We start from the raw sequence: 22,007 nt of genomic DNA, 5'->3' as shown, positions 1-22,007 counted from the left end.
GGATTCGTCTTGATTTTTCATGAAACGTTATATTACTTAAGGGATAGGACTATACATTATGCCTCCTTTCTACTTTCTCCCTCCTCCCCACCTGCTGCAGCATTATCTTACCTATATTACGATTGCCTAAAAAATATTAGAAGATTTTGATACTTTATGTGGGATGAATAATGATAACTAACATTTATTGAATATCACATGCTAGCCATTGAGACAAAGCACTACTAATTACACTTTAACCATTGAGATAGAACACCACTGATTATTCACTAGGCATGGAGATAAAGCACTGCTGATTACACTTGCCACAAAGATAAAGTACCAGTCATGCATTGTCTTGTTTCAGCCTTCCCACACTGGGAAAGTGCATAAAATTATTTTCCATACTTGACAGATAGTAAAGTTGAGACTTTTTAAAGTTTTATATTCAGGAGTAGGAGCTTGATCTGAAACCAAGTAGTATTATTCTAGAACTCATGTCTTATCTTTCACACTACACCACATCCAGGGAATGACCACCTCATTTCTTCCCAGGATCACAATAAACTCACCTCTTGATGGCTTGTGTCTTGATTTGGTGATTCACAGGTTTGACTTTGACTGTTGATAGGAGAGCTTCTCTTAGCTGCAAAGATGGAAGAAATATCATCACAAATTTTATAAGATTACAATACGCTCATTTTATTCAATAATTTCTCAAAAAATAATTTTTACATATCATTGTCATTCTGAAAGAAGATATTTAGTAGCATATATTATAAAAGAAATCAAATAACCAATTAAAAAATCTTAGTATTGCTAGGTTATCATAGCAATATATGCATTAAGGGGGATTTCTTCATCTATTCACTCTGACTCAAAAGGCTATTGGTGCTAAAAAGTTGGCAATACTAAATTTAATAATGGTTAATGTCTATATGGTACCAAATATCTGCCACATTCTTTTTATAAGTCAGTTTACAGGGGTGACTGGGTGAATCAGTCAGTTAAGCATCCAACTCTTGATTTCGGCTCAGATCATAACCTCATAGTTTGTGAGGTTGAGCCCCGCACTGGGCTCTGTGCTGATGGTGCAGAACCTGCTTGGGATTCTCTCTCTCCCTCTCTCTCTGCCCCTCCCTGCTCTCTTTATTTTTTAAAAACTAAAGAACTTTACATATACAGCGCTCCTCTCTTATCTGCAGGGGGTCTTTTCCAAGTGGATGCCTGAAACTGCAGGTACTACTGAACCCTACATGTACTGTTTTTTCCTATACATGCATACCTATGATGAAGTTTAATTTATAAATTACACAGAGTAAGAGATTAACAACAATCACTAACAATAAAATAGAACAATTCTAACAATATACTGTCATAAAAGTTATGTAAATGTGGTCTCTTTCTCTTTTAAAGTACTTTATTGTACCATATTCACCCTTCTTATGATGATGTGAAATGCCTATGTGAGGAGATGAAGTGAGGTGAATGATGTAGCCATTGTGACATAGTGTTAGGCTACTACTGACCTTCTGACGGTTTGTCAGGAGGAGTGAATCATCTGTTTTTGGACCATGGGTAATTGAGACTGCAGAAAGTAAAACCACAGATAAGGGGGGAACTACTGTCTCAACTCATTTAACCTTTACAATAACCCAATAATAACATATGGTAAATTATTAGATTCATTTTACAGATAAAGACACTAAGGCACAAGAAGTTTAACTTGCCCAAGATCATCTGGCCTTTACATGAAGTTTCCAGCCTAGGCTGTCTGGCTCCAGGTTGTGCTTTTATGAACACCTTAAGCTTCCCTTACGGCAAAAGTCAAATCAGTTACATTTTTCCTGAGGATTGGGAACAGTAGGAAGTGACGATGGCCATGCTGTATTGGAATTGTGAATAAAACAGATGCCGAGAAAGTCACAAAACAAGGTCACAAAACAAGAGACCTAGGGAGTGTCATCCACCCACGTGCCGTTGCTTTTTCTTCTGGCCACGTGTCTGAGCTGGGTCTAATCTCACCTGAGATGCTGGGCACCATTTCACATCCACGGGCATCAGGCAGAGGGGAAAAGAACCCACTTTGAACACCATCCCAAGGCAAAAGGATGTTGGAGTGAACAGCCCCAGTGATTCATGAGGGACACTATTTCCTAACAGTTTTTAATACATCTGTTAAATGATAGTTTATGTATTAATGAGAGAGAGAGAGTGACCTAAATGTAAAGTGACCTCTTAATTCATAAGGAAAGTGATAGGACTTAACAAATACGAAAAAAATCCTTAATCAGCATAATGATATGGCTTTTTCAGTAATAGTTTTGTTTTACTGTAGCACATTTTATTTTCCTTTGTCTTATTTCTATTGTTTTCAGTTTTTTAATATTGTACATCTGTCTTCACTCTCAGATTGTTTTAATTTTGTGAAATTAACCTCATTCTATACAGGGAATCTAAGTAGATCACTTCTGGCTATGACATCTTTAGGTCCTTGCTATTTGAATGTTATGACAGACTGTTACTCTTGAATTTATGATTTATTTCACTAGTTAATGTATTGTTCACATATTAATTCTGGAATTAGTCTACTTTCACTATTTGAAAAATTGTATCTTTTGTGTGAATTACTATAAGCAAACATGATTTGTCACTATAAGCATGTTACCATCTTTTGTTCAGAAAATCCTTTAACATACTATGTACCTTGCAAAGGTATGTTACTTGATAGGGGGGGAAAGTATGTAAAAACGTGTTTATGGCTTCCTTCCCCTTACAAAGCTTTTTTACATGTGTAATATTCCATTGTCTGTAGAAAAGCCTTGGAAGTAAGCAAATGACGTATATATATCATGCCTCTATATATTTACCACACAATTTATCTCTTTGTAAATGTTATTATTGATGCCAAAATTTTGGTTGGGAATAGAAGGATTGAATTTATAAAGCACTCACTATAAAATGGGTACTTTATGTGGATTCTTATTTACTCCACACTATGAGGCCATATAAGGTGGTATTATTATCTCCATTTTAAAGAACTGGAAACACTCAGAGAGGTTAGGTTACATACATAGTAAGTGATATATCTGGAGTGAAGCCTGAGCTTTCCAGACACTTTTCAAGCTATCATTTATTACTCTTTCTACAATTCACCAATAAAATTATTTCATTAGACAATTCCTGTAGTGAAATGCTTTGATAGCAAATAAGCACTAAGGTAAGATTGTTAAGGATCTATGACTCTGTCTACTATAATGATTATGAAGATATAATAATAATAATAGCTTATTTACTTACTATGTGCCTGGCATTCTTCTAAGCAATTTTATATATAATTAATTCACTTATTCTTCATAACAACGCTGAATGTTCTAGCAACATTATATTTTAACTCTTGTTTTACACATGAGGAAACTGAAATATAAGAAGTTTAAATGACTTATCCAAAGCCACACAACTCAGTAGCATGTGCCCCTGGTTTAGAGTTTCTCATCATATGTAAATGAGCCCTGTGCCCAGGGCATTTACATAATAACTTTCTAGAGAAATTTTCTTCCTCTTGGTTTTCTTCCTTCCTTCCTTCCTTTCTTCCTTCCTTCCTTTTGTTCTTTCTTCTTTCTTTCTTTCTTTCTTTCTTTCTTTCTTTCTTTCTTTCTCTTTCTTCTTTCCCTTTCTTAGAATTTAAATCCAAGTTAGTTAACATATAGTGTAATAATAATTTCAGGAATAGAATGAAGTGACTCATCACTTACATATACTACCCAGTGCTCATCCCAACAAGTGTCCCCCTTAATGCCCTTCACTCCTTTACCCCATCCCCCCACCCAACACCCCATCATCAACCCTCAGTTTGTTCTCTGTATTTAAGAGTTTCTTATGGTTTATCTCCTTCTCTGTTTTTATATTAGTTTTGCTTTCCTTCCCTTACGTTCATCTGTTTTGTATCTTAAATTCCAGATATGAGTGAAATCCTATGATATTTGACTTTCTCTGACTGACTTATTTCACTTAGTATAATACACTCTAGTTCCATCTACATTGCTGCAAATGGCAAGATTTCATTCTTTTTGATCACCAAATAATATTCCATTACACACACACACACACACACACACACACACACACACACACACTACATCTTCTTTATCCGTTCATCAGTTGATAGACATTTGGGCTCTTTTGTTTTGTTTTGTTTTATGTTTATTTATTTATTTTGAGAGAGAGGGAGAGAAGTGGGGAAGGGCAGACAGAGAGTGAAAGAGGGAATCCTAAGCAGGCTCCATGCTGTCAGCCCAGAGCCTGATGCAGGGCTCAAACTCATGAACAGTGAGATCATTGCCTCAGCCAAAATCTAGAGTCAGTTGCTTAACGGACTGAGCCATTCGGGTACCTTATTCCTCTTGGTTCCTTAAGGGCAAATCATTTCATCACCCTTACTCCTGCATATGAGGGAGTCTGCTAAGACCATCCCACTGGGCATCCAAGTTACGAACCTGTAATGATGTTCCTGATGGGTTTCACCAGTGCTGTGAAGCCAGAGACTTCGGGCTGTCTGTGCTCCCACATGGGCTGCCATATAACAAGCCCGCTGGCCAGTCGGAACGTAAGGTCCGATTCCTGGGGAAAGAGAAGATCTATGTCCAATAACTGGCTTGTAAGACCTGGATGAAAGGACCAGTCATTGCAATGATTAATATCATTCACAAGATTATTGTCAAGGTATGTTGGGTTGATCTTCTAGACCTTTCATCACTCAGATGAGTGTTTCTAGGGTAAATCAATAGCCCTGTTATCATCACAATTACTATGGAAACCACAGTGGTGTGCTTTTGGCAAAATTAATAATTAAAATGCAGCTTTGGGCAAAGCATGAAACACAATTACTGTTTTGTGTTAGCAGTGATCAAGGCCTGTTTATTTTAAGAGTCTTGGCAGATCTCTTGTGGTTATTGTTGTTTTTCCTCTTAAGTATTTAATTGTCCTTCTCTTTCCCTCTTAAATCAATATTCTCAGATATTGGCTATTTTGACTTGTTAATTCTCCAATCCATCTCTTGTTTTTGCATTTCATATAACCAGGAACATATATTTAGACCCTTCTAGTATATTGTTTTGTTATGTTGTTTCTCAACAATCTTTAATCCCTTGAGGGCAGGGATCTATCAGATATCCTCCCTCTTCCATAGCACCCGGCATCATCACAGTGCTTAATACAGTATTAGAAACTAGGTGCACAATAGGAGCTCAGTAAGTACTTGCTGAGTTGCACAGACCTTACAACTCATATTCATTCAGTCTATCTACAACTTAAGCTCTCTTCCAGGGAGCACATTTTCTGCTTCATCGTTACATCATTTAAAATGCAATCTCATATTATGTAAATTAAAATATATTACATTCTGAGATTACATTTTAAACAACTCAGCCACTGACTGGAATTAAAATAAAAACTTAAAAAAAATAAATTAACAACCCAGTCTCTCAAAAAAATGTACAGATGGAATCAGAGAATGTTATCACAGATTAATGAACACAACCAAGACCTAGAGATTCACTTAGGGCAGTGATTTGCAACCCTAGCTTGCATATTATAATCACCTAGGCAGCTTTGGAGGCCCAGGTGTCACTTCCTTCCCTGCCCAGACCAATTAAATTAGAATCACTCAGTTCTCGGCTGACTTTCATGTGTAGCCATGGTTGAAGACCAATGATCTAGAAGGATAAGATGTAGGAAGAAATTGTAATAAATAAATAAATAAATAAATAAATAAATAAATAAATAATAAAATAAAAGGAAAGTGATCCTGAAAATGGTGAATCACCGTGGCTCAGTGTCAAAGGAAACTTCAGCTAGAAAGGTTGATGAAATCCGCACATTGATACAGAAAGGCCTCTTCTGTAAGCTATAGACTAGGATCCTGGCACTACAGCAGTGCCCACAATGGGAAAGCATCTAGAACTCCCTATAGAGGTATTAGGAAAAGCATGTAAAGCACTTGGCCAAATTCAGTCAACATTCATTCTACAAATATTTGTAGACCACCTACTGCATACCTGCTACTATTCTAAGTTCTGGGCTAGAACAGTGAACAATGCATACAAAAATTACTGCTCTCCTGGTGCAAAAGAGAAGAAAAGCAGGCAAAGGGATGCATCAGGCAAGGTGTTGATATTTTAGACAGCATGGCCAGGAAAGCCCTTATCGTGAAAGCGGCTTTAAGTAAAAGGATCTGAATGGAATGAAGGAACTGCCAAGTAGATAATTTCAGAAAAAAAACATTCCATGAGAAGGAATCAGTAAGTACAAAGGTCCTAAATATGCCTCGTGTGTTGAGAAACAGCCAGGAGACTCTGTGTCTAGAGTCAGGTAAATGGCAGAAGAGTAGAAGAAAAAGAAAATAAGGTCAAAGAAGTCACTGAGTTCCAAATAATACAGGGCCTGATAGGTCATACTAAGAGCTTCAGCAGTTACTAAGACGGGGAACTTAGTAGTGGTATGACATTACTGGATGTACGTTTGATACGATTACTGAGGCTATTAAGAATAGTTTGAGAAAGGGTAAGGGTGGAAAGAGAGTCTGTTTAGGAAGGGTAGAAGATGATTAGAGGAGGGTGTTGGTAGAGGGCAAAATGAGAATGGTAGATTCTGGATACATTTTGAAAATATAGTCTGCAGAACTGACTGGAAGTGGAAGGTGAGAGAAAGAGGTGTCAAAGATTTTTGGCTTTGACAAAGATAGGCAAGATGAAGAAATAGCAGGTTGGGGGATATCAGGAGCCTAGTTTCAGACATGTTAAATTTGAGATACCTGTTAGACATTCAACTAGAGATACTGAATAAGCAGCTTGACAGGCGGGTCTGAAGTTAAGGGAACCTAGTATTACGTGTGGTGTTAGATCCAGCAACCAGGGGATTAAACGTGAGCAAAGCTTATCTGATTTGTCTCCAGAAATGCAGGAAGTCAAATCTCAATTGACCTGGTTTTTATACCTTTGGAACTCCATCCTTTTCCATGTTCCTCATAAGTAATCTTGGCACAAATAAAACTCTAGTGGACACTACATCAGAAGGTAAGTCCTCTTATACTGAAACACTGGCCTTTAACGTTGTCTCAATTGATTCACTCACTGATAGTTACTGTCATTATTTTATCTGATATATTTCCAACTAGATTGTATATTTATGGAGACACATTGAGATTTCCTTCTGTACATTTCTCCTTGAGCATCAATACATACTTGTTGATTAATGGAGCATAGTTTACATTCCAAAAACAGCACCAATTAAATCTAATCATTCTTCAGACTTGAACACTTGCAAAATGTATGGCCTCCTCTTATGTTGCTATGTTCCTTTGTAAGTCCTTTTAAATTGGCTGAATGCGTAAATTCTGGGACTCTAATTTTTCTTCTGGAGTCCCCATTAGTGGGTCATCTAATGCTATGAATGCACATATGGCCACAAAGTTGATAGCTGGAAACGACAGTATCATTCAAACAGCTGTGGGCATGTAGTCTAATAAGGTCCTTAGAAAAACCAGAAGACATAGACACTGGCAGAGTCAATATCCCCACATTTCAGATGCATTTCTTACTTTCACTGAAAGCCTGCTCCATGATAGCATGAAACTATTCTAAATATGCTTACTAGTAGTTTAGAGAAATCGAATTGAAAAATTATTCTTATCTTAAATTTCATTTTAAAGTTGTTTACTTCACACATACAGATTTTATAAAAACCTCCTTGAGGGCTTGGATTTTGTTTTATCCACTGCTGAATAAAGCACTCTTAAGAGTGCCTATCATAGAGTAGGCACTCAACAAATATTTATTGGAGGCATAATTGAATATGATCAGATCATGACATCCCATTTAAATTCCTTAGTTGTAATAAATACTCAGCATTTTTCACTAATAAAATTAAATCTAGCTGAAAATAATATATTTGACAGAATTTTTAGGTTATTGGTTTCATGTAATATATTTGAGGCAGTTATAAATTAAAATCACAGAATCAATGTACAGAAATCTGTTGCATTTCTATATACTGGTAACGAAGCAACAGAAACATAAGTTAAGATAATAATCTCATTTACAATTTCACCCAAAATAATAAAGTATCTAGGAATAAACTTAAGCAAAGAAGTGAAAATCTTGTACCCTGAAAACTATAAAACACTGATGAAAGAAAATGAAGATGATACCAAAAATGGAAAGACATTCCATGCTCACAGATTGGAAGAATAAATATCGTTAAAATGTCTATATTACCCAAAGCAATCTACACATTTAATGCAATCTCTGCAAAATATCAATAACATTTTTCACAGAACTGGAACAAACAAAATTGGTCCTAAAATTTGTATGGGACCCCAGAAGACACTGAATAGCCAAAGCAACCTTGAAAAGATTGAAAAAGAAAAAGAAAAAACAAAACTGGAGGCATAGCAATTCCAGGCTTCAAGTTATACTACAAAGCTATAGCATTCAAACTGGCACAAAAATAGAGACACAGATCAATGGAACAGTATAGAAAACCCAGAAAGAAACTCGCAATTATAAGGTCAATTAATCTTTGACAAAGGAGGAAAGAATATGCAATGAGAATAAGACAGTCTCTTCAACAAATGGCATTGGGAAAACTAGAGAGCTACATGCAAAGGAATGAAACTGGACCACTTTCTTACATATACACAAAAATAACCCCAAAATGGATTAATTACCAAAATGGATTAAGGATCTGAAACATTAAAAGTCCTAGAAGAGAGCACAAGCAGCAATTTCTCTGACATCAGGCATAGCAACATTTTTCTAGATATGTCTCCTGAGGCAAGAGAAATAAAAGCAAAAACAAACTATTGGGACTACATCAAAATAAAAAGCTTCTACACAGTGAAGGAAACAACCAACAAACTAAAAGGCCACCTACTGAATGGGAGAAGATATTTGCAAATAACATATCCAATAAAGGGTTAGTATCCAAAATATATAAAGAACTTATTAAACTCAACACCCATAAAATAAGCAGTCTAATTAAAAAGTAGGCAGAAGACATAAACAGACATTTCTCCAAAGACATCCAGATGGTCAACAGACACATGAAAAGATGCTCAACATCACTAATCATCAGGGAAATGCAAATCAAACCTACAGTGAGATGTCACTTCACACTTGCCAGAATGGTTAAAATAAAAAGCATAAGAAATAAGTGTTGGAGAGGATGTGGATGAAAAGGAACCTTCTTACACTATTGGTAAATATGCAAACTGGTGCAGCTGCTGTGGAAAACGTATGGAGGTTGCTTAAAAAGTTAAAAATAGAACTACCCTATGACCCAGTAATTGTACTACTGGGTATTTACCCAAAAAATACAAAATACTAATTCAAAGGGATACATGCACCTCTATATTTTTGCAGAATTATTTACAAATTTACAATAGCCAGGTTATGGAAGCAGCCCAAGTGTCCATCAATAGATGAAGGGATAAAGAAGATGTGATATATACAGTGGAATATTATTCAGTCATAAAAGAGATTAAAATCTTACCATGTGCTATGACATGGATGGAGCCAGAGAATATAACGCTAAGTGAAATAAATAAGAGAAAGACAAATTCCCTATGATTTCACACATATGTGGAATTTAAGAAACAAAACAAATGAGCAAAGGAAAAAAAAAGAGAAAGAGAGATAAACCAAGAAACCGACTCTTAACTGTAGAGAACAAACTGATGGTTACCAGAGGGAAGGTGGGTGGGGGAAGAGGTGAAATAGGTGATGGGGATTAAGGAGTGCACTTGTGATGAGTATTGAGTGATGTATGGAATTGTTGAATCACTGTATTGTATACCCGAAACCTATGTAACAGTGTATGTTAACCATACTAGAATTAAATAAAAACTTAATTAAAATAATAGAAAAATGTGCATTGAGTTGATTATACACTGTCTTACAAAAGGATGAGCCATTTATATTAGATTTATTTGCTAATTAATGAATTAATGCACTCAATAAATATTGATTAGATACCTACAAAATTGCAATACTATGTTAGCTATTCAGAGTACAGTGATAACTCCCCACCCTCAAACCATTGAGAATCTAATGGGAGATATTGACACATAAAGCAATAATGATAATAAATTAAAAATAACAATAAAAATCTGTGTAGAATATTATAATGATAGAGGAAGAGAGGGATGGATCTTAAATGAAATTGTGAAGGATATGTAGGAGTTTTCTAGGCAGAAGAGAAGGGCATGAGAACATTCTAGGGTGTAGGACCAGGATGAGAATAGGCCTGGAAAAAAAGCATGTTATGTTCTTGGGGAGACTCCAAACAGTTGGAGCTCATAGACAGAAGTATACAGGCAGGTCATGAAGGGCCCAGTTACCAGACTAAAGAGCTGGAGTTTCACTGGCTGTAGGATAAGAAATTAACAAATTATTTTAAGCATGTCGGTGACTTGGTCAGATCTACATAGATTGCTTTAGTGTTGAAGTTGGATTTTATGAGACAAGCCAGAAAACTGTGAATCCAGTTAGAAAGTGACCTCAATTGGATTTCAGCCTCCTCCACTTCCTGCAGCACCATGTCCTATAAAAGCCTTAACCTACAACACTGTCTGTATAAGTGCTGACTGGCTACTTGAGGGAGTAAAGTCAAGAAAAGGCCTGACACGTGGGGTAGCACACAGGGGTTGGGGACTACAACTTTGTAGAAACACCAGTCTAGATGGTTGTGTGGTTTTCCCCCAGAGGAGCATGCAGGTATCTGGGGGCAGGGATAGAAAAAGTGGACTTTAGTCATGACCTGGGGTTGGAATTTTGAAGGGCAGATGCAAAGGAAGGATAGGGAAAAGGGACATTAATGGTGCTGGTGAGGAGCAGTTCACATGGGTGCACAATGGCTAGGAAAGTAGGGACAGACAGGGTCTGATAACCAGCAGGGAAATGAAAGACCTAACATAGTGATTTTCAATCAGGGGCAATTCTCACCCCCTGCACACCCACTGGGGACATTTGGCAATGTAAGGAGTCATTTGTGGCTGCCGCAACTCAGAGGGAGGAGGTGCTACTGGCATCTGGTGACTAGGGGCCAGAAATGTTACTGATATCCTACACTGCACAGGATGATGTCTTACAAGAAAGAATTACCTGGAACCAAATGCTAACAATGCCAAGGCTGGGAAACCCTGATCCAGGGCCTGTACATTTCCTAAATATGTTTTAAAAAGCAAACACTTCGCTCAGAAGGAAAAGGCCTTATGGAGAATTTATTGACTTATTAATATTTTTTATTCCCTATAGCATCTGGAATAATATTTCCTTCATAGCAATAATAAAATGATGAAATAATAATATGCTAGTAATGACAGCTAATAATAATTGTTTATTACGATTTAATCGCTGTACAGTGTTTTATATGCCTCATCTTATTCCCTTATAAATGCTCCAATTACTTTCTTATAAATACTCCAGGCCATAAGTAAAACTTGAGGGTTTAGAGTCAGAAACTATCTGGAAGTCTCCCCTGAAAGAGGATCTGGCTCCCTTCCTACTAATAATACAAAATACTAATGGCAAGAAAATGCCGAGCACTAAAAGCAACTAACCATGTGTTAATGCCTTTTCGTGTGTAATGTGGAGCACTGTCGTAGGTTTAATCACGAGGCCCCATAAAACTATTCTTACTTGGGAAAACGGAGGCTTCAAGAAGCCGATTGCTCAAAGTCGTACAGTAGGAAGCAACAAGCACTGGATTCAAGTGCAGGCTTGGACTTGGACTCTCAGCCTTGTCTTCAGATAACATCACAGCTACTCCTGTCACTTCTACACTTGCACATTTTTTAGTCCAGGGGCTTCTTCTCCACAGATAGTCACCGCTATGGGCTATCAGTTTTTCAAGAAGCCTTCTTTCCTGTCTTCTCCATTTGAAGGACTATGTACCTACATATAATTGCTACTCTTGGCACCTGGATCAGCTTCTGATAATAAGTTGGGTCTACTCAGTGAAGTCAGTTGTTAAATATTTATTGGGTACCTCATTTTTAGACACTGGAAATACAGTGTGACCTGGATGGGCAGTGTCCCTTTGCTCAAGAACTCTGTTCTAGGAGGGTGATGGGCAAGAAACATAAAAACAACCACAGAAAATAATTTCAGGTACTGATAAGTACTAAGAGGGAAAAAAAAGTACAGTCATGTGCTAATGACACTAAGGTAACCAGGAAAATTCGTTTTGAAGTGATGACATGTGAGTTGTGAGTGAATTGATAAGAAGGTCACGACCATATGAAAATTTAGGGGATGAGGGGGAGGGTAAATGTTTCCAACAGAAGGAAAAACCAGTGCCCGACTTGAAAGCAAGAATGAGTTTGAGGGTGAGCCTCAAGTGAGCTCAGAGGTTAGTGAACGAGAAAAAGGCTATTGATATGGAGGGAGATGAGGCTGAGAAGGTGGGCAGGGGCCTAGACCTGCAGGTCCCATAGGCCAGGGGATGGTCTCAATTACAGTAATGCTTTTTAGTAAATGTACCCATCATAAAAGACTTTTTTTTTTTTCAACGTTTATTTATTTTGGGGACAGAGAGAGACAGAGCATGAACGGGGGAGGGGCAGAGAGAGAGGGAGACGCAGAATCGGAAACAGGCTCCAGGCCCTGAGCCATCAGCCCAGAGCCCGACGCGGGGCTCGAACTCACGGACCGTGAGATCGTGACCTGGCTGAAGTCGGACGCTTAACCGACGGCGCCACCCAGGCGCCCCATAAAAGACTTTTTAAAATGGAAAGCCAAAGTTTCTAAAGCAGCAATTTAATTTGATTTTACATTTAAAATTTTTAGTATGTTTCATGGGAAATGGGGCCAGTGCACGTAAAGCCGTTTGGGAAGTTACAGGTAATTTCAGTTCTATTCCTAGCAGCAATTGGACAGAGTCAAGTGAAAGCGAATTTTAACTAAAACTAAAATGAGTGAAGACTCACTAGTTCATTCTCCTTATAGTGATTGTTAGTGGTCTCACAATCACCTACACACACACACACACACACACACACACACACACACAACTTGGAACACCCATTCATCAGGATCCTAATATTCTATTAAAGAACATTTGAGTATATTATTTTCTTCCTAACTCTTAACATAGCCCTCAGATGGAATTTATTCATCCACAGAAATAACAAATAGATCTTGATTTCTTTCCATGTGTTAGAAACGTACTGTGTCTTCACATATATTCAGCTTGTGTTAGAGATATCCACAGCTGTGTGCAATGGAGGATCTGAGACGTTAAGTAATATCACCAAGATCACACAGCTAGAGAGTGGTGGCATAGTAATTTCAAATGATAATCTTTTTCAGATCCAAGGGATACTTGTATATAATTGTATTTTAACACAATTGGTTTCCATGTAATCTTATGTTTTGTATTTTATGCTTTAAGAAATATTTTGAAAAGCAATTCTCACCTTGTATCACACTGTCAAAAAATCCACAGTATATAAAACACTTAAAACTTCTGCTCTAGATCTGCATTATAATAGAGATAGCTACAAGGTGCTGTAGAGAAATACAAAGGAGATAGTGACTAAGTGTACATGGGGAGTTTCAGAGGAACAACTTCATGGAAATGATAACACTGAAGTTAAGCTTTGAGGAATCATGAGAAGAACAGAGGAAGGAAAGAGAGCAGAGTGAACAGCAAGGGCATATTCAGGGAATGGCTCCCAGAGCTGGGTCATGACGATACCAGTAGGGACTAGCAAACGACAAATTAAAAAAGAAACTGAAGGTTTGGATCATGCTTGACTTGATATGCCATGTTTAATATTTGGACATTTTCTTGGGACAGAAGGAGAACCACTGAAGATTTTTAAGTAGATAAATAATATGCAAAGAATTGTGTTTTTGAAATAATGTCCAGTGGTTTGATATAAAAATAAAGCTCTCCATGTCTTGGCTTGCTAGGAGATCGTATCAAGACCTGGTCAACCAAATATGGAAATATGGAAGCATCATCTGAAGCCCACCTCACATCTATCCACCCTCAGCCTCATACTAGCCCCTGCTTACCTTGATCCTGTGTACCAGAGGAGCAAACAGAAACACAAAGAGCTCCACAGTAGCCATGGAGTTCTGGAAGATCTTCCTTCGGTTGTTCTCTTCTTCATCATTGGAGCTGCTTTGGCAAGGCTGCCCGGGGGAACCCTGGTTTTCTACCTGGTGGATGAAAGCACTGCTGCTGCCACCCCAGCTGGAGCCATGGTCTGTGCCCCCAAACCGCTCACTGTTGCAGTCCTGGGGGGCCTCCAGGAGCATCCAGTGCAGGGTGTGAAGGAGCTTTGTTTCAGCAACACCGAGTTTATCCTGGTGGCCTGCACGGGGACAACCACAGAGCCGAGTTAAGACCAACTCTGTACCTTCAGGTACTGATAAGTACTAAGAGGGAAAAAAAAGTACAGTCATGTGCTAATGACACTAAGGTAACCAGGAAAATTCGTTTTGAAGTGATGACATGTGAGTTGTGAGTGAATTGATAAGAAGGTCACGGCCATATGAAAATTTAGGGGATGAGGGGGAGGGTAAATGTTTCCAACAGAAGGAAAAACCAGTGCCCGACTTGAAAGCAAGAATGAGTTTGAGGGTGTTCTGTCACCAGAACAATTGATATCCACTTTGGGTGTGGGAAGAACATCCTTGCTTTGCTCTGTGGCTTGATTTCCTGGGAGACACTGGCATTTCTCTGTACCTCTTACAACCACTGCTGGAAGGGTTCATTCTTGTTTTGGGGCTTCCTAACTGGTTAAAATCGCTACAGAATAATATACTGTCATAGGAATATCACATGTCCTCAATCATATATATATGTTATATATATATAATCTCCCCAAATAGGCAGCATAGAGGTTAAGAACATCGGGTCTGAAGGGTCTGAAGATAACGATTACTCTACTTTAGACAGTGTGATCAAGAAATGCCTCTATAAAGGTAACATTTGAGCAGAAACCCAAATTAGGGCAAAGAACTGGATGGAAAAGAGCATGTAGAGAATGTATGCAAACATGGGGTGGATGTTAGGACATATTACCATGTTAGAAAAGCAATCTGTAAAATAATCTAAAAAAGAGGAAGAAATTTTGCGCACACGCATGCACATACACTCAGTACTACAAAGTGCAAGGGGTCACTTTGGGAGTTGAGAGGGTAAAGGAGACAAATCTGATCGGAACTCGTCTTGGATGGGTGATAGTCTTTAGCTTCCCTATAATCTTCTAATGTTTAAAAGGAAAATATATTCACATATATTGGAAAATAATTAAAAATTTTAAGACAAGAGTGACAGTTTCTTTGTTGGTAAGATGGAGATCATGGTGGTATCAATGGGAGGGGGCTTTTGTGAGGATTTAATGAGATCACGTGTGTACAGGGCCTGGGAAAATAGTAGGTGCCCAGTAAATGTCGTTACCATGAGTGTAGATGGTCAGAGGCCATGAAGAAGCAATGCAGAACCAACCTAACTTGTTCCTGTTTGAAAGCAGGGTTGCAGTGCAGTGGAGGACGTGAGGCAAAGCAGCTTGTACCAACTCCCATCTGGAAATGCTCTGGATGGCTTCAGAGAGGGCTGGAGAAAGGCCATGCAGTTTATTCTCTACCAACACTCGTTCAAAGGACTGTAGATACCAAAAAAGAAGAAAAAAACATGTAAAATAAGGAATTAGAGATCCTGATTGGTGAGAAAATGGACACCAAGGTACTACAAGATGCAAATCGGTGGATGAGATATTTGAGGGTGCACTCACACAGCATTTCATAGTATACGTTGACATATAATGGTTCCGTGAGAATTTCTTTTTACCCATTTTAGGTTTTTGATTTAAAATACATGACTTGAATTATTAAATAATTTTTCTTTCCACCAAAATAAGCTTCCTCTTAAAAAAAAGCACAACAACATATTTAACTCATGAAATTCTTGGAAGTAGTATTTTATAAAATGCTGCTGAGGCATCCAAAGGGTCTGTGACAACTGCAGAACAAAGTAAAATGTCTATTCTGAAAGTGTTTTCAGGGCAGAATTTATGTCAATTTTCAACAAGCGCTAACTAAGATACAGTTCTTTCAAGAAATCTGATTTTGGGGCCCCTGAATTATTCCATGTCCCTAGCGACAACCTGGCACAAGACATTCCTTACCTAATGCCTGTCATCGTAAAAATACTTAATATATCTGTTGAATAAACAAAGAAAGGGAGGGAGAGAAGAAAAGGAAGGGAAATATGCCATAAGTTTTGCTCATTTATTAAATCTTCTGTCTTGTCCAGGGATACTTCCAGAAAGTGAAGCATCCCAGAATAAATGTGACCTACTCAGTTTCTGTTGTGCTTGTTGTTTGGATGAGGAGGACATCATTATAAGATGTTAAGGAAAGTAGAGCTACCAAATATTAAAATAAATTTAATAAATATTCGACTTGTATGAACTGAACCTGATTGCTGATTCATGCCACAAGTGATCAAGAAAATTGTGGAGGTGTGCTCTAGAGTGATCATAATACAAGTTCCAAGTATTCAAGCTGTATTATTGATATTATTAGGATGCCGGAGAAAAAGACACAGCTTAATGGAGAGACTCTTCAAAGAAACCTAATTACTTTTTGACTCAAAAAAGGAAAATAAGGAGTAAAAGAAGAGATACCGTCTTTAAGAAAAAAAAAAAAACTAAATAAAGACAGATCCAAATGCTTTTAAATTCTTCAGCCCTGAGGTATCTAAGTATTCATTAAGTAAAGGGTGAGTATGTTGGGAATCAAAAGATTATAAAGAATTTACGCAGTCTTGTTGAAAACATTTTAGAGGATGAGTTGTATTTTATAATAGCAGGAGTTGTATTTTATAATAGCAGAGCACTCTGGGTACTTAATGTTACTTTCTTCTTAAATGTTACTAATATGAGTTTTTTATTATTTTTTCAACCCTGAACATCATTTTTTATACTTTTATTTATTTACGTGACTTAGTTATTTTATACTGCATGACTATATTAAAAATGTCACACATATCTTTGCCAAGAACAGGGAAAAGTTAGGATTATTTTAAGCTAGTATAATTGTAAATGTGATGTATGGAAGGCCCAGAGGTTTTTTAAGTGTCAAATTACCCTACCTTGAGCTAAGTACAACAACAAATTTCATTAAAAGGTCCTTATTAGAAATTTATATTTTAAAAATATCGTTGTGGCAACTTTGAAGGGCAGGTGATACAACAAAACAAATTCCTACTTGAGTATGTGTACCTGTATTTTTAACTCTCTAGTTGGCTTTCATCATTTAAAAAAAATGTTTTTTTATTTATTTTTGAGAGAGATAGAGAGTGGGAATAAGGGAGGGGCAGAGAGAGAGAGGGAAAGAGAGAACCCCAAGCAGGCTCCACACCATCAGCACAGAGCCTGATGCGGGGCTTGATCTCATGAACTGTGAGATCGTGACCTGAGTCGAAATCAAGAGCCGAATGCTTAACCAACAGAGCCACTCAGCACCCTGGATTTCATCATTTTAAAATCCCTAACACATTTCAGAACTCCTTACTATGTAGTCATCTATGTAGTCATTGGCAAATATTCAGGGCAATGTCCAAATGGGTAGGTTTCCACTTTTAGGTTTTAATATATGAAATGTGAAGACCTTTATTGGAGCTCCAGATTTTAATGAAACCCGTGAAAAGTTCACTTGATTTTTGCTTCATGATTTCATGGCTTTTGTTTTCAATTTGTGAAGTGGGAAATTTCAGAGATACGGGATTCCCTTAGAATCTCAGGACAAGTGCACTCTATAGAGTATAAATACTGGTAGCATTACTTTCATAATTATTTTACATTATCTATTTTCAGACTTACACCAAACATACAAGACATAAAAGTTCAGAATTGCACATTACTTTGAGTAGTTCTTAGGTACTCATCTCATTAGCTTCCACTAGAACAGTCTCTATTTTGTTAAGGATTGGACTTCTTATACTTGCCCTGCAAGGCCCTTCACCACCTGGTTTTCTGTAATCTCTCCACCTTTTCTTCTCCTCCTCTACCCCTATCCACTCTGGGCTAAGGTCCTTTAGATGTACTGTTCCCCTCTGTTCTCTCCTTACTCATTCCTCCCCCCCCCCCTTTTTTTTCACATCTTTGTCTAAGAGTCATATTAGCAGGTGACCTTACCTATCCACTGCTCTAAACATGGAATCCACCTCCTCCCCCAGCTGCCATTGCCTCCAGTCTGCTTTCTTACTTAATTTTTCCTCATAGTACTTATCACTATCTGGGCTTATTATGTATTTTACTTATTTGTCAGTGGCTTGACTTCCTCCCACCAGAATGCAAACTCTGTGTTTTGATTATTGCTCTGTCCCGTCATGTGGAACTATGCCTAGCACATAGTAGGTGCTCAATAATATTTACTGAGTGAATTAATATAGTGAGTGAATCTATATAGTCAGTACAATTTAATGCCTTTCTTTGGGTTGAAATTGCCACACAGAATATGGAAATAATCATTAAATGGTGAATATCACATACCACACATGAGGCTTCATATTGTTTCCCCAGTTTAGGCCTCAAAAATGCACTGAAAAATTAATAGAGATATTTGTTATAAGTAAAAATGATTAGCATCTTTATGACATTTTTTTTCAACGAATAAAACATGGTTCTATGAAACTCAAATCTCATGCCTCCCTATAGCCTGTTAATGAGCAGGTGTTGAACAGCTGACGACATTTGCTTTTACATGTGTAATTACATATATGAAAGAGATGTGGCTCTCCACATTTTCTGTATCCACTCTTATTCTGAAGACTTCTACCTAACCAGATTCTAATTTGCCAATGGTCAGGAGTGGTGTATTACTCATGTATATAATTATATTAAAAACTAAAAATGAACACAGTTTGTGGGCTATGATTTCCAGAATCTAATTTGTTATCTGGTACATTTCCAAAATAATAATACTGATAATAATAATACTACTACTAATAACAATAATAATGGAAATCTTGTTTCCTGTTTATTGGAATAGGTTTCAGGTCTTTCCAGGAAAAAATAAAATTATAAAATATCCTCCTTCTCAGGGTCTTGAACCAGGAAGACTACATTGGCTGAATCCGAGCAAAAATGGTTAACAAGTGGGCACAGCAGATATTCGCCAAACAGGAGCTGGAAAAACAACAGGTCACCGGCCTGGAATTACAGCAGGAGATGGAGGGGCAATTGGACGCAAGAGCACAACCAGTCATAATTATCTTCCCTAGTTCCCCGCCCCCTCTTCCTAGGCTTTCTGCCCTCCCACCCTCTAAATAATGTATATATTTATTCAACTGCCAATCTGCTTGTCGCCAAACTTCACGGAAATATTTTTAAAATGCGTGTTTTTAAGCAGGTGCTGAGGGCTTGCTTTCCAGCCCCAGAGAGGGAGCTGCAGGCTGTGGCGCGGCCTCAGCAGCAGTGGCAGCAGTGGCAGTGGCGGTGACCCAGGCGGCCCCAGGAGCGCCCCCAGCCCAGGGCGGCCCGCGGCGCGCCCTCTGCGCCCCTCACCTGGTTTGCCGCCACAGGAAGGTCTGGATGGGCAGGGGGATGCCGCGGCCGCTGTCCTGCTCCTGGCCTTCGGAGCTCTTCCTCTTCACCATGATGGTGGCTCCTGGGAGTCCTACTGCAGGACCCAGCGCTGGCTCCTCGCTAGCCGCCGCCTCCTCCTCCTCCTCCTCCCGCTGCTCTCCCCAACTCTCATCCCCTCCTTCCCCGAGGCAGAGCCGGCTCTCTCCGCCCTGATCCCCCGTCCCTCTCTCCTTCCCCCACCCCTCCCCGCTCGTGGAACATGGCTGCGGGAGGAGGGGAGGGCTGGAGGAGCCGCGGAGCGAGGAGGGGGGCGCTCGGAGGAGCTGTCCGCCTCGCCGCCCCCGCGCCCGCTCCTTGCTTTCAGTACCACCCACTGTGGACAGCGGCCCGCGCCGGACAGCCCGGCGGGAGAGCAGAGCAGGGGACAGGTTGAACGGCAGCGGGATGGTCCAAAAGATCCACGCTCCGCATTGCACGCTGATCCCTTCGCGCCTCTTCAAGCCCCAGGATTCGGCTTCCTTCCCTCCGAGCTGCACCCCAGGAGTGTCCCCTGTCCTGCTTCCCAACCTCAGCATCCAAAGAATTGTCACGGTCTGGGGAGGAGGAGCTTTCGGAAACCGCAGAACAGTCACTAACACTGGCATCATTCGCACCTCAAGCAAGGAGGTCAGGAGTCCACCCTTGGGTTTTAGCAGAAAGAGCACATGAAAATTATTAGGAGTGTAAACAAGGAAGGGATTAAGCTTGGCAAGACCGGGAAAGCTTGAAAGTTTTCTGATGTGAGAAATTATTTTAAAATGGTAACCACAGGAAATTAACCTTGCTCATTTTGCTAAAGCAGGAATATCCCCAAACTAGACAGTTGTATCAGTTAATTGTAACTTGAGAAAGAACATTTGAATCATGCTATTAGGAAATGCTGTTTATTACAGTCCATTAGTGTACTTGGGTGATCCTGTTCATCCCGTTGATAGCTGCCATTTTCCTTCAGTTGTTATAGTCAGATGTCTATATAGTTAATAGATGGATTACTGTCAGATGTTTTATCTAGCAGCAAAACAAATGGGGGTGGGGTGAAATGAAGCAGTTGGAGTAGAAAATCATTGCTGTGGGCCCAGCTACCTGCAAACAAACAAATATGGTTGCACACATCTTTGAACAAAATATTGGTGTAATGCATGAAATAGAGACTTAGACCCCAGGACCTGATCTCAATAGTTAGAAATATTTCCAATGTAATTAACTACATGAGCCTTTATTCCATATAGAGAGAATTATATGGTATATATTGGTATTTTCAGTTACAAAATTAAAGTATACATTTAATATCTTGAAGTAATCTTTTAATAGGAATTTTGAAACAAGGAAAGATAGATTCTAAATACAGCTTCTTCAGTGTATATTTATTGAATTTATTTTATATGCCAAGTATCATGCTATGTGGATTCCTGCTCATAAGGCCCTCACAGCATTGAAAGGAATATAGACATATAAAGAAAAGGGTACCCTGGGAGACATGACACAGATTCACTTATAAACAAAGGGACAAGGCAGAAAATATGAGCAGAAATCGGATGGAGAAAGGTTTTGTATGGCAAGCTACAAAGTTTAGATAAGAAAGACTTTAAGTAGGGCAGTAAAAATTTTGCTTCCATTTAAGTGTGATCGATATCCCTGGAATGTAGAGGTCATTTAAAATAAATGGAGGTGCATATGGGAACCCCAGTCTGGAGATTAGAGAAGTACTTCATGGGATGCTGAACCAAGGCCATGATAGCAGAGCTAGAAATAAGGAGATAATTTTGAATGATACTGCAAAGGTATAATTAGTCAGATTCAATAACCAAGCAGGAATTGGGGGAAAAAAATAGAACAGTAGTTAAGAGCTTAGATCATGAGCCAGACAGTTTTCTCTCTAGTACTAGCTTGTCCTAGATATAATACCCTGGGAAAGGTTCTTGGCCAAGGTTTCCAAATAATAGTACCCTTCCCACAGAGATGTTGTGAGGATTAAATGTTAATACTTGTAAAGAATTTAAGAGATTCCCTAATCTGTACTAAGCCTTCAATAAATATCTAGCAAATCTAAATTTTCTGTTTTGAGCAACTGAGTAAATGATGATCTCATTCAAATAAAAAGTTGACAGGGAGAATTATGTTCTTATTTTAGGTATGTGTATAGGAGCATTAATGAGTTTTCCTTAAGTCTCTATTGGAAATTCCAATCGCTATCATGAAGAGGCAGCTAGAAGTATGAGTGTGGGGTTCAGAAGAGTTAACTAGGTAGGACAGATCAATTTTTTGTGGTTTACACTGTATAAAAAGTAGTTGAAACCACAGAAGTAGTTAAAGTAAGTCAGGGAAATATATGGAAAGAGAAAAAAGAGAAAAGGAGCGCAATTTACAAGTCTAGGGGACATGAACT

At 38.5% G+C, this 22,007-nt stretch overlaps 1 protein-coding gene across 4 annotated transcripts in view; it reads right to left on the bottom strand.

Annotated features, from left to right (window-relative positions):
- UNC80 (unc-80 homolog, NALCN channel complex subunit) overlaps positions 1-19,751 on the bottom strand; it is a 225,572-nt gene extending 205,821 nt beyond the window's left edge. For all 4 annotated transcript variants that reach the window (XM_043577699.1, XM_043577697.1, XM_043577698.1 and 1 more), the window contains exons 1-6: positions 19,562-19,751; positions 18,548-18,596; positions 15,499-15,655; positions 14,058-14,359; positions 4,476-4,599; positions 552-625 (exon numbers count right to left, since the gene is read on the bottom strand). In XM_043577699.1, the coding sequence (XP_043433634.1) occupies positions 552-625; positions 4,476-4,599; positions 14,058-14,359; positions 15,499-15,655; positions 18,548-18,596; positions 19,562-19,653 (798 nt within the window). In that variant the 5' untranslated portion in view covers positions 19,654-19,751. The remainder of the gene's footprint in view (positions 1-551; positions 626-4,475; positions 4,600-14,057; positions 14,360-15,498; positions 15,656-18,547; positions 18,597-19,561) is intronic.
- Between the last annotated feature and the right edge of the window lie 2,256 nt (positions 19,752-22,007).

The sequence above is a fragment of the Prionailurus bengalensis genome, chromosome C1 (assembly GCF_016509475.1).
Source record: "Prionailurus bengalensis isolate Pbe53 chromosome C1, Fcat_Pben_1.1_paternal_pri, whole genome shotgun sequence".
In the NCBI taxonomy this organism is placed as follows: Eukaryota; Metazoa; Chordata; class Mammalia; order Carnivora; family Felidae; genus Prionailurus; species Prionailurus bengalensis.
Note: the sequence above shows the minus strand (reverse complement) of the source record. Positions and strands in the feature narration are given on the sequence as shown.